The sequence below is a fragment of the Oncorhynchus kisutch genome, linkage group LG27, assembly GCF_002021735.2.
Source record: "Oncorhynchus kisutch isolate 150728-3 linkage group LG27, Okis_V2, whole genome shotgun sequence".
Lineage (NCBI taxonomy): Eukaryota > Metazoa > Chordata > Actinopteri > Salmoniformes > Salmonidae > Oncorhynchus > Oncorhynchus kisutch.
The window spans coordinates 23,650,272-23,663,268 of NC_034200.2; the positions used below are offsets into that span (position 1 = coordinate 23,650,272).

General features: G+C 40.3%; 1 protein-coding gene across 10 annotated transcripts in view; it reads right to left on the bottom strand.

The window, feature by feature from the left end:
• astn1 (astrotactin 1) overlaps positions 1 to 12,997 on the bottom strand; it is a 245,798-nt gene that overhangs the window by 173,489 nt on the left and 59,312 nt on the right. For 4 of the 10 annotated variants that reach the window (XM_031807156.1, XM_031807152.1, XM_031807157.1 and 1 more), the window contains exons 5-7: positions 11,618 to 11,767; positions 7,327 to 7,476; positions 6,238 to 6,405 (exon numbers count right to left, since the gene is read on the bottom strand). In XM_031807156.1, the coding sequence (XP_031663016.1) occupies positions 6,238 to 6,405; positions 7,327 to 7,476; positions 11,618 to 11,767 (468 nt within the window). The remainder of the gene's footprint in view (positions 1 to 6,237; positions 6,406 to 7,326; positions 7,477 to 11,617; positions 11,768 to 12,997) is intronic. The other 6 variants (XM_031807155.1, XM_031807153.1, XM_031807159.1 and 3 more) reach the window with 3 other exon arrangements.

A 12,997-nucleotide genomic window follows, 5' to 3' on the forward strand; every position in this document is an offset into this window, starting at 1 on the left:
GGAAACTGTTGAGCGTAAAAATCCCAGCAGCATTGCAGTTTTTGACACAAACCGGAGCACCTGGCACCTATTACCATCCCGTTCAAAGGCACTTAAATCTTTTGACTTGCCCATTCACTCTCTGAATGGCACACATACACAATCCATGTATCAATTGTCTCAAGGCTTAAGAATCCTTCTTTAACATGTCTCCTCCACTTCATCTACACTGATTGAAGAGAATTTAACAAGTGCCATCAATAAGGGATCATAGTTTCACCTGGATTCACCAGGTTAGCCTATGTCATGGAAAGAGCAGGTGTCCTTAATATTTTGTACACTCATTGTAGGTAAAAGGTTATTTTATTAGGTTATTCTTAAGTTGTTACAGATTTAATGTTCATTCAGGTAAAACAAAAAGCTAAAAAAAGCTAATCAATCATTTCAATAAATCATGTGCAAGCTTAACCTTAACCTGGCAATACAACAGAACACATGAACAGGCATGACATTTATTCTCAAGGGTGTACAAAAATAAGCATCTGAATGCCACGCTTCTAATCTTCTGATAGGCTGCCAGGTTAGAGAGGTTAGATTTTGTAAATTGTCCCAATACATTAATATTTAAAACGCTCCTGTGATTTTTCAGTGCCACCTTTCACGAGTAAAGAAAATTACACTACATGTACTAAATAACTTACACTATATATACACATGTATCTGGACAGCCCTTCCAATTAGTGGATTCGGCTATTTCAGCCACACCCATTACTGACAGGTGTATAAAAGCGAGCACACAGCCATGCAATCGCCATAGACAAACATTTGCAGTAGAAAGGCCTTACTGAAGAGTTCAGTATATTCCTGCCCTGCTGGAGCTGCCCAGGTCAACTGCAAGTTCTGTTATTATGAAGTGGAAACGTCTAGGAGCAACAACGGCTCAGCCGTGAAGTGGTAAGCCACGGTTGCAACACTCACATACTTTTGGTAATGTGGTGTATCAATGACGTTTATCCATTATTTTATCAAATTAAAATGTTCAGGTCTGGGGAACATATGTAAGCCAGATATAACACAAGTCTGTTTATATGTAATACATGTCCTATATCTTTCAAGGAGAAGCAGAATTTGGCAGTAGACAAGCCATAAACAACAGCCTACAGCACCTTCAGCACTCCCCTCACACAAAGGTATGTTTAAAATTCACAAACTTTTTAAATGTTTGTAGAACCACAGTTATTGTCAAAACCCATCCCTGTTTTCATCAGTATCTTCTCCCTGAGAAGGATTGGATTGAGCCCTTCTTGTAGCTAGCTAGTATTGAGAACCCTGCAAGAGGGGGATGCAGTACTGGGGGTTACATTAAGAATGCATCATATGAAAAATACAATGCAATTATTGAGGCATTGCATCAGGCCACTTATTCTATATTTAATTTTAATGAGAGGGGCTGAAATTACATATTCAATTTCAAGGAATCCAGGCAGTGTGTGTCCCAGTGGTCCAACTTTTGATTCATTTAGGTCTGGCAATTCACACAGTACACCAGAGACACCAGTCCATCTTGAATTATGGATGCAAACATGGAGAGAACTCCTTTTCCCAAAAGTCATTAACATGGGATATGCATTCAATACTGATCAGTAGCATGGTACACACTTTCTATACTATACTGATCATTTGAGGGATTCAATGACAATCTGCCACTATTCTGTGTGTTGATACACAGAATGCCAAAACAAATATTTTTTGTTTGTTTATACAACAATGGTGAATAACAAAACATTTAAAGAAAAATATAAATTACAACTTTATTTTGTTTGTAAATATGAGAGGCTGTACTTTATGTTGATATCAGTTTCCCCTCATTCCCCTCAGTCTGTTTTAATGTAAAAATATATATAGATGTATATACTTTTTTTTATTTAACCTTTAAATAACTAGGCAAGTCAGTTAAGAACAAATTCGTATTTACAATGACGGCCTTTATAGCATTACTATATAGCAGGTTTCATTGGTGATAACCAACCCAGTATAATGAAATATCTAGCAGAAAAACATCAACAACACCTGGCAGTATTAATGAATATAAATGAAAGAATATACAGTTGAGGTCGGAAGTTTACATACAACTTAGCCAATTACACTTAAACTCAGTTTTTCACAATTCTTGACATTTAATCCTAGTAAAAATTAGTTAGGATCACAACTTTATTTTAAGAATGTGAAATGTCAGAATAATAGCAGAGAGAATGATTTAGTTTACATACACTCAATTAGTATTTGGTAGCATTGCCTTTAAATTGTTTAAATTGGGTCAAACGTTCCGGGTAGCCTTCCACAAGCTTCCCACAATAAGTTGGGTGAATTTTGGCCTATTCCTCCTGACAGAGCTGGTGTAACTGAGTCAGGTTTGTAGGCCTCCTCACACACGCTTTTTCAGTTCTGCCCACACATTTTCTATAGGACTGAGGTCAGGGCTTTGTGATGGCCACTCCAATACCTTGACTTTGTTGTCCTTAAGCCATTTTGCCACAACTTTGGAAGTATGCTTGGGGTCATTGTCCATTTTGAAGACCCATTTGCGACCAAGCTATACTGTAACTTCCTGACTGATGTCTTGAGATGTTGCTTCAATATATCCACCTAATTTTCCATCCTCATGACGCCATCTATTTTGTGAAGTGCACCACACCCTCCTGCAGCAAAGCAGCCCCACAACTTGATGCTGCCACCCCTCGCACCTCACGGTTGGGATGGTGTTCTTCGGCTTGCAAGCATCCCCCTTTTTATTCCAAACATAACGATGGTCATTATGGCCAACCAGTTATATTTTTGTTTCATCAGACTAGAGGACATTTCTCCAAAAAGTACGATCTTAGTGCAGTTGCAAACCGTAGTTTGGCTTTTTTATGACGGTTTTGGAGCAGTGGCTTCTTCCTTGCTGAGCGGCCTTTTAGGTTATGTCGTGCTAGGACTAATTTTACTGTGGATATAGATAGTTTTGTACCTGTTTCCTTCAACGTCTTCACAGGGTCCTTTGCTGTTGTTCTGGGATTGATTTTCACTTTCCCCACAAAGTACATTCATCTCTAGGAGACAGAACGCGTCTCCTTCCCAAGTTACAGTCTTATTCTAAAATTGATTAATCGTTTTTTTCCCTCATCAATCTACACACATCACCCCATAATGGCAAAGCAAAAGAAGGTTTTGAAATTTTTGCTAGTTTATTCAAAATAAAAAACTGAAATATGACATAAACTGAAATATGACGTAAATATGACGTACTGAAGTATTAAGACCCTTTACTCATGACTTTGTTGAAGCACCTTTGGCAGCAATTACAGCCTCGAGTCATATTGGTTATGACACTAAGCTTGGTAAACCTGTATTTGGGGAACTTCTCCCATTCATCTCTGCAGAATCTCTCAAGCTCTATCAGGTTGGATGGGGAGCGTTGCTGCACAGCTATTTTCAGGTATTTTCATAGATGTTCGATTGGGTTCAAGTCCGGGCTCTGGCTGGGCAACTCAAGGACATTCAGAGACTTGTCCCGAAGTAACTCCTGCATTGTCTTGTCTGTGTGCTTAGATTCGTTGTCCTGTTGGAAGGTGAACCTTCACCCAGTCTGAGGTCCTGAGCGCTCTGGAGCAGGTTTTCATCAAGGATCTCTCTGCACTTTGCTCCGTCACCGTAGGGACGCTGCCAGATTCCCTACAGACGTGACACTTGGCTTTCAGGCCAAAGAGGTAAATCTTGGTTTCATCAGACCAAAGAATCTTGTTTCTCATCGTCTGAGAGTCTTTAGGTGCCTCTTGGCAAACTCCAAGCTGCTGTCATGTGCCTTTTACTGAGGAGTGGCTTCCGTCTGGCCACTCTACCATAAAGGCCTGATTGGTGGAGTGCTGCAGAGATGGTTGTCCTTTTGGAAGGTTTTCCTATTTCCGCAGAGGAACTCTAGAGCTCTGTCAGAGTGACCATCGGGTTCTTTGTCACCTACCTAACCAAAGCCCTACTCCCCCGATTGCTCAGTTTGGCCCGGGTGGCCAGCTCTAGGAAGAGAACTGTGTTCTTGGGAACCTTCAATGCTACAGATAATGTTGGTACCCTTCCCCAGATCTGTGCCTCGTCTCAATCCAGTCTTGCAGTTCTACGGACAATTTCTTCAATCTCATGGTTTGGTTTTTGCTCTGAAATTCACTGTCAACTTTGGGACCTTATATATACAGGTGTGTGCCTTTCCAAATCATGTCCAATCATTTGAATTTACCACAGGTGGAATCCAATCAAGTTGCAGAAACATCTCAAGGATGATCAATGGAAACAGGATGCACCTGAGTTCAATTTCGAGTCTCATAACATAGGGCCTGAATACTTATGTAAATCAGGTATTTCTGTTTTTTAATGTGCTAACATTGTCATTATTGGTTATTGTATGTAGATTGATGAGGAAACCATTTAATTTAATTCATTTTAGAATAAGACTGTAACATTACAAAATGTGGAAAAAGTCAAGGGGTTTGAATACTTTCCGAACTGTATATATATATACATATATCTATATTGTCTAAATGTCTATATTGATCCATGTTACAGTTAATACTGTATGTTGGACAGGGGAATTTAAAGGTAGTTTAACAATTATGGTCTCCACTTGTAGGTGTAGTATCATACAGGTTACTGCCAAAATAATGGAAACACTTGAGTAAAGGAGGGATACAAAGTATACTTTAATAATGGAAAAAATGATGTAATTAAATGTATCACTAGTCACTTTAAACAATGCCACTTAATATAATGTTTACATACCCTACATTACTCATCTCATATGTATATACTGTACTTGATACTACTGCATCTTGCCTATGCCGTTCTGTACCATCACTCATTAATATATCTTTATGTTCATATTCTTCATCCCTTTACACTTGTGTGTATAAGGTAGTTGTTGTGAAATTGTTAGGTTAGATTACTCGTTGGTTATTACTGCATTGTCGGAACTAGAAGCACAAGCATTTCTCTACACTCGCATTAACATCTGCTAACCATCTGTATGTAACAAATACAATTTGATTTGATTTGAGTTATTGAAAGCAGGTGCTTCCAGACAGGTGCGTTTCCTGAGTTACTGTAATTAAGCAATTGACATCTCATCATGTTTAGGGTACTGTATATGGCTGCCATGGCTATGCCCCCAACCACAGGGCACGAGGGGTCACTGAATGGTTTGACTGTGTTTCCCACCACCATCAACAAAACACCAAAAGAGGGAATTTATTGTGGAAGAATGGTGTCGCATCCCTCCAATATAGTTCCAGACACTTGTAGAATCTATGACGAGGGTCATTGAAGCTGTTCTGGCGGCTTGTGGTGGCCCAACGCCCTATTAAGATACTTTATGTTGGTGTTTCCTTTATTTTGGCAGTTACCTGTACTTGCTCAAATAATTGTCCAATGTCTATCATTATTATCTTGTGTATCTATAACTTCAGTTTGAGGTATTTTTAAAGAGTATGTGAACTCAATTCTTGAACATAATTGCAAGCTATTTCAAAAGACAGAGAATCACTTTTCAATCTCATCTCTCGTACCCAGCTGTGTTTGAAAAGAGCTCATTTTACTGCGACTGGCTTTAGATGTAGCTTAATTAAAGTATGACTGTGTCAACACAAACTAGCTGGTGTGGGTGGGTGGGGAGGGACAAACTGTTTTGCTGGCGAAGCAGAGCTCTATTGTCAACAACTGGCTGTGGGAGGAAGGTTATTGTTCGGAATAATTATAAAACGGTGCATGCTCATCAAAACGGTAACAGTTGACAAGTGATGCTGAATCATTTCAATAAACTAATCAATGGACATTCAACCCAATTGAGGGAGAAGATACTGGTTCTTACAGGATGGCTATACTGTACACTGTATCAAGGCTGCAAAAAACCTTTTGCTTTCTTTCTATTTAGCTAGCCGCTCTGTCACTCACCTGTGATACAACAAGAAATACATTATTCCATTCGGTTTCGCATCTTTCTTGTTTTCTGTACATTCATATACATTTTAGGGCCACTTTGGTAACAAGTGTTTGAATTAATGCATTAAGTGCTATCCTCTGTGGCTGCAATGCACATCTTACTGTATTACCCCTTCCACAATTTTTTTTTTATTCAATTGAATTCAATGTTGAAGTTAAGTGAATGCACACAGATTCAATATAATTGGTTCCCGGAGTTAGAGTGTGAGAATTGGTGATTATGCAATATAGTACCTGTCTCTGGATCACACTGGTGTTCACAGGGGTCCAGAATGCGGCGGCCACACAGCTCATTGATCCAAGGCCCGCTGGCATTCTGCTGGTAGTATAGTAACACCTGGGCCGGGTTCAGCCAGTCAGACGCATCCAGTTGACTGCCCTGCAGCAAAATGAACCTGGACCCTGAGGACAAGGGAAGGGTTGTTGGTTGTTAGAAAACATACTGTTTAAGTACCTACCTGGTCAATTAAAGGATCAGTACATCAGGAGTTCGATTAACCTTTCTCTTCAACAGTCCATAGAGTACAGACTGTTATTACAAGGCGGAAAAAGAATACATTTTCCGAGTATTATGTTTTCCCCAGATATAAAAAATGCAGATAGATGGATAGGACACATTGTTCTGGCAACTAATTTCAATATTTTTGAAGGTGCATATTATACACAGCTGTGGCATAAATAAAGCTTCTCACAGGCAAAAACATGGATTGTTATCAACTTAACCATAATATTACATTAAGTCTGATACGATTGTGTAGACATTTATGGACACGTTCTAAATCGATCTGAGTCCCTGCGATTCAAAAGGAAAATTCACAATATTTCATCTCTTTTCAAAGTTGCTTCCCATGGATGTCTTCTGGAATGATAATTCCACCCAAAGTATCCATAGAATGCAGTGGCAGGTATGAATCAAATTAAAGCCCGGAATGATAGACGAGTAAGGCAAGTCGCACTCCAAAATATATCTGCACTGCCAGCTCCCATGATGGAGGAAAAAATGCCAATGAACCAAGAGTGAATAGTTGGCCTGCAGTGATTTTCTGCAGGTGTTAGCTACCCTGAAATTCATTAGCGAGCCAGCCCAAGCACAAAGAAAGTAGAGACAGAAAGAGTGATGATACAGTGGGTGGTCACCACAACCTGGCCTGATTGTGCTTTGATGCTTTGAGGGCACATCTGTTGTGGTCTCACATGGGAAGAGAGAGAGGTGGAATCAGCCTAGTGACATTTCCTAATTTCCGTTTGTCTGGGAGTGCGTTAGCTGGGAGTTATACAGTTATACCCCTGTGGTTTTCAGGAGGGCAGGTGCCTGCCCCTTACCGTCTGCGATGAGGTGCTCGGGCACATGGAGGATGACCCTGACATTGAGGCCACAGGAGAGGTGTGAGGAGTACACCAGGCCGATCACACAGCTGACAACGCTGATCAAAGTCAGGGTGGTCTTATTGATGGGGCTTCGTGGGGAACCTGCTGGCAAAGAGAAGGACACAGACAACAAAGAGGAAGCACGTGAAGCTGTGACCACACTGTGGCTATGCACCCAACGGCTCCCTATTCCCTTTATAGTGCACTATTGTTGACGAGGGCTCATGGGGCTCTTGTCAGAAGTAGTGCACTATAAAGGGAATGTAGTGCCATAATAGGGAGTGGGGATGCACCCTTCATTCCCTCCAGCACCTCCACCAAGGGAGTCGCTTACAAACAAGTCATCACTGGGCTGGGCTTACTGCCCATGAAAGGGACCTCTGTATCAAACCGGTAGCTTTGGGAGATTTGACTTGCCAAGTCTCGCTGGTGGGGTGATAAAAGTGTACCTTTGAAGGGTGCCCCCAGCCACCAGCCACCATTATGTGCTGAAGGGGGAAAAAGAAAAGAGCCCAAATGAGAGCATTTCAGAGGATGTGTTCTTTTCCTTTCCTGCCAACTGCTTGGGTGCAGCGCCACCAGAGTTCATCATTCATTCCTTTTAATGAAGAGTGGGAAGTCTCCTACCTATAGCATGCACAAACACAAACACACACATGCAGACACACCCCAACCCACAACAATTTGGCCTCAAATATAGGAAGCCAATAACAGCCTCCAGCTCTGCTAGAAGTGATTCTTTCTCCCTATCCAATGTTTTTCGGTTACTGTCCTTCAGGATATATCTTAAAGGCAATCCTTAAAAACCAAATACTACAGAGTAATACCAAGACCTAACTTGTAAAACAAATTCAGCCACATATTACAAGGAAACAATCTCATAATGACACAAAGATCAAACTTGATCCATTCAAATATTTTATTAAAAAAAGAAGGATTGAAAAGCACATCCCATCATTATGACACTCTCTCTGAACATTTTGTTTTTCAAATCTATAGATCGGTGGTCACCAACCTTTTCTGAGTCAAGATCACTTTTTTAGTCAAAATGCAAGCCGAGATCTACTGCTCAGATTTTTTTTACAACATGACTTAAAAAACGTAAGCCTATGCAACATGAACCTATTAAAAACAGTACCGTAGCAATGAAGTTTGCACAGTAGGCTATAGGTCCAATACATTATGACTGCATATTGGCTATGCTTGAGTTGCCCTGCCAAAGTTGTTCTTCTCAGACCAATTTCAGGTATATAATCACACTGGTAATAGATCATGTGTTGTATTACTTGTGAGGCACAGCTGAGTGAGCATAATAATTTGCTTTCTTTATTTGACTGGACTGATGGCCTGCATCTGATGGTCAGTCTGAGAGGAGGGAGCAGTGGTGAGGCTTCCCGTCCCTCCGCTCTCCCTCCCTTTGCTGAGAAAAGGGGACACAGTCAACCAGCTGATGGCTTAACTCAAGTAGCACTGCATTATTTTTCTCTCATGCACCAATTCATGCTGTTACTCGTATGACCAGAGAAAGTGAAACATTCCTCGGTGTTAAAAAAGACACAAGTCACTAATAATGACAATGCAAGCTTATCGAAACACTTTGCTATACTCATTCATTGCAGCTGCAGTGCTGGTTGTAGCACGAGTGGATGTAGGCCTAGGGGGAACGGACATTTTATGACTTATAAAAGGGTTGAACAAAGTGTTGACAGTGGTGAACAACAACTTAAACATGAACTTACTCATAAAAACAGCAGCTCTTTGCTGTATTCGTTGAGTCTCTCTTTAGTCGTGGTATTAAACGTTTTGAAATCTCAGAATATGAACTTCGCTGTGGGCTTGAGGCTTAAGGCTCGCAGAAACTGTGCAGACAATCTGAGCTATCTAATTGGCCAGCGGTAAGTACTTGATTTGTTTGACCGGTTGGTGACCACTGCTACAGATGATATTGCGTTTCGGCAATATCATTTCAGCTATCCAGATAAAAACACACTATCCAAAAAGAAACAATGTACAGTCTGATCAAATCATCATTTATTTTGATCAGTTTCGCTGTTCAAGTAATGTGCGAGGGAATGTGTAGAAACGCACCTTCTATTCTTAACCTTTTTACTAATTAAAGGTGTTAGTTATTGCTGTGTTTGTGAGACCTGTGCAGATATCAAAAGCTTAATTGGTTGGAGGTGCTGTTGCGGATGTTGAGGCAGGGATGCTATGTTTGGTCGTTCAGATGCTTGTAGGCTGACAGCTCAGTGTTAGGGGCATTTGGTTCACCCACATCATTACTGTACATCACAGCACCAAGGATTTATAGCATGCTCACAAACATACTGTTGCCCCCATGCTGTATTTACAGTTACACAACAACCAGCCAATCGCTTCCTTTACTTCAAACATTACAACGCTAGACACGCTACTGTCTTTAGTTAGGCACATGGCAGAACCGTACACATACTCACATGGGTTAGAACACAACACATTGTTTACAACAACCATGATTACTAGCAAAGAGAGAATGTTTGAATGCATGTCTATTAGTGATGCGCGGGTTGACTCATAACCCACAGTCACCGTGGATATATCTGCTGGGCAGACGGGTCATTAAATATTGTGTGGTTGAAGGTTGTTTGGGTGGCGGACGTGTAGAATAAAAGAAAACAATACCATTGAAATCCATAAAGATATCATTCTAGTGCAATTTATATCTATAGGCTACATTTAGGTTTTTCTTCAATTATTTGAAGCTATCTGGCATTAGTGTATAAGCCTAAGCTTTAGGGCCCTAGTTGTACGCTCACCAAATAGCCTACACGTCAATCGCCAAATGCTTTTGGGAATAGGCAGAAAATGTTAACATCAATCCACGGAGGCAAAAAGGACAACGTCTGAGTTTATTTAATTCAATATGAGAAAAGCTGTGAAAGGAGAGTTGAAAATAAAGAGAAGGGAGGGACAGAAAAGTAATGTTTGGGAAAGATGAGGTGAAGTGGTAAAAGAGGATGATAGCAGGCTATGTTATGTGTGGTAATTGTGAGGCGCTATAGGCCTACAAATTCTACAGTCACAAGACGGGGACTTCAAATAGGCCTATGGCAAATCAAGGGAACTGTAGCCTAATGGTCAAATGGGTTAAATGGAAACTGAAATCTGGACATTGACTATAGGTCTATAACCTCTCCCTTAGCCTTAGTATTAACTCCAGCAGAATTGAGCAATTCTTGCAATTTTGACTCGGGAACAGGAGTGGAGAAATGTGATTTCTTTCTTTCAGCATCTTGCGAGAATGCGAATGTTAGATTAGATGCCATCTGTAGAGGTGCTATCTTTATCAGCATCATAAAAGCTCATAGTATTTTAACCATATAGAATATGCATTCAAGCCGAACTGAAATCTTATCAGAAATATGTTGGGTTGTTTTTACAGCTTTCTATTTCCTGGTCAAACTGATATCACTTGCACAGAAAATCTTTCCTGTTTTTGAGTTATTACATTTTTTCCCATCCCTAAACATCTTTTCTCCGCAAAAGAAGATGACAGAGAACTTTGTCAACTAGATTGAAGCATTCATTCTATATGAATTTATGACATTATTCTGGTAAGCAAGGGTTCACTTAGTCTTCTAGGGCAACATACACTGAGTGTACAAAACAATAAGGACACCTGCTTTTTCCAAGACATAGACTGGCCAGGCGACTCCAGGTGAAAGTTATGATCACCATCCCTGTGGAACTTTCAACAACTTGTAAAGTCCATGCCCCGACGAATTGTGCCTGTTCTGAGGGCAAAAGGGGGTGGAACTCAATATATTAGGAATGTTTTGTACACTCAGTGTATAATGGCAGAAGAGAAACCACATGTATCTAATTATAGAAAAGTTGACTAACAAATAGCAGGCAAAAAAAAGATCCTGAACCCCGTGTCCAAAAAAGATTCTGCCGTCTTTGACTGTATTATTCTATAGTGCATTTTCTACATTTGGGGGTTAGGGTCAGGTGCGGGCCTCAGATTTTCACTTTATTACATATAGTCAGGCGGTTGTGGATGGGTTACTAGCAATTGCGGGTGGGTGTGGGTGAACAAACAACTGACCTGCGCACCACTAATGTGAACGTGTACAGTATGTGTCTCAAGCACTGTAAGCACATACATTTGTTGTCCATTCATCTACTCTGATGTATGTATTTTTCATTGTCATCATGCGAGTATGAAATAAGATGATGTATGTACAGTATAATATTCCTTCCTTACCCCCTGAGCCCCACGCGCTGTTGGCGTTACCATTTCTCATACCTCGGCTGCGGCGCCTGCTGCGATTGGGGTCAGTGTAAAAGGTCAGCTGAGGTTCGCTGTCGGCCTCCGTGCCAGAGTCCCCGTCTGGGTTCAAGAAGGTTGAACCCACTGCAGAATTCACAACAAAAAGCTCTCATCACAATAATTTTGTCTTCACTGTTCTGTTTGTATGGCAATGCATGGGATGTCCATCTACACATGCTACACTTGATTTTGAGCAATTTATACACCAAGGTTGTTCAGGTTTTTTCTTCTACATCACCATATTAATTGCCATATGTAATCATTACTGTGAAATGGCAAGTAGAAGAGGAGAGCTATAAACCCCCGAATAGCTGTCCCATGGGAATGACATATTGACCGGTTTCCTCACTTTATCAATGATCTGAGGATCATGTCGACACTTTAAGTGTCAATCGAAAAGAAACATCAACAAATGTGGGAGGAAAATGCAAAAATATTTATGAAAGGTGTGGATTAGATTATTTACATTGCCTGAAGGTTTAAAATGTGTTGCTGTGTCAAAATGTTGATAGTGAAATGTTGATAGTGAAACTGAGAACTTGAGGCATCTGTACTAATATCCATGTTCCTGTCCCACTAAATGTGACCTTTAATTAGTGCTGAGCGATTAGTGCTTCGGTTAGATTTTTAAAAACAAATCAAGATTTTCTTTTGTTGTTTAAAAACGGAAAAATATCAGGAATTTCAGCTAATCGCTCAGCACTACCTTTAATTAATGTTTCATTAAGAGAGCTGATTGGAGCTGTGAGTTACACAATATATTGTACTGCTTGTTGGAGTGTAAGACATATTGTACATGCAAAACATAATGGCATGTTTTGGAGTCTGTTAAACAGCAGATTGTTGTTACATTTTCATATATTGATCATGCTCTGGTTCCAAAGGAAAATAATAACTGGAACAGTGGGCTAAATTTCAGCTTTTATAACTTCAGCTTTTATAAAAAATGTCTATCTTCAGTATATTCTATACAAGACATACAGCTATACCCTCTCTCGGGAAGTCATGTATAAATGGATTCATGAGGTAGAAGGGTGGAAAGTATTAAAGTCACAATAACAACAGCATATATCCAGTCGTATTCTGTCGCAACAAATTAAACCAACATGACTCTAGCGAAGTCCCAAATGGCACCGTATTCTCTATATAGTGCAGTACTTTTGACCAGAGTCAAAAAGTAGTGTCCTGTATAGTCAATAGTGTGCCATTTGGGATACAAACTCAGTTTACCCTGCCCAGTGCAGTACAGGACAAATACTTTGATTATGTTGCACGAGGAAGAGAGATCCATGATAAGACCGGACTGTGGAGTGG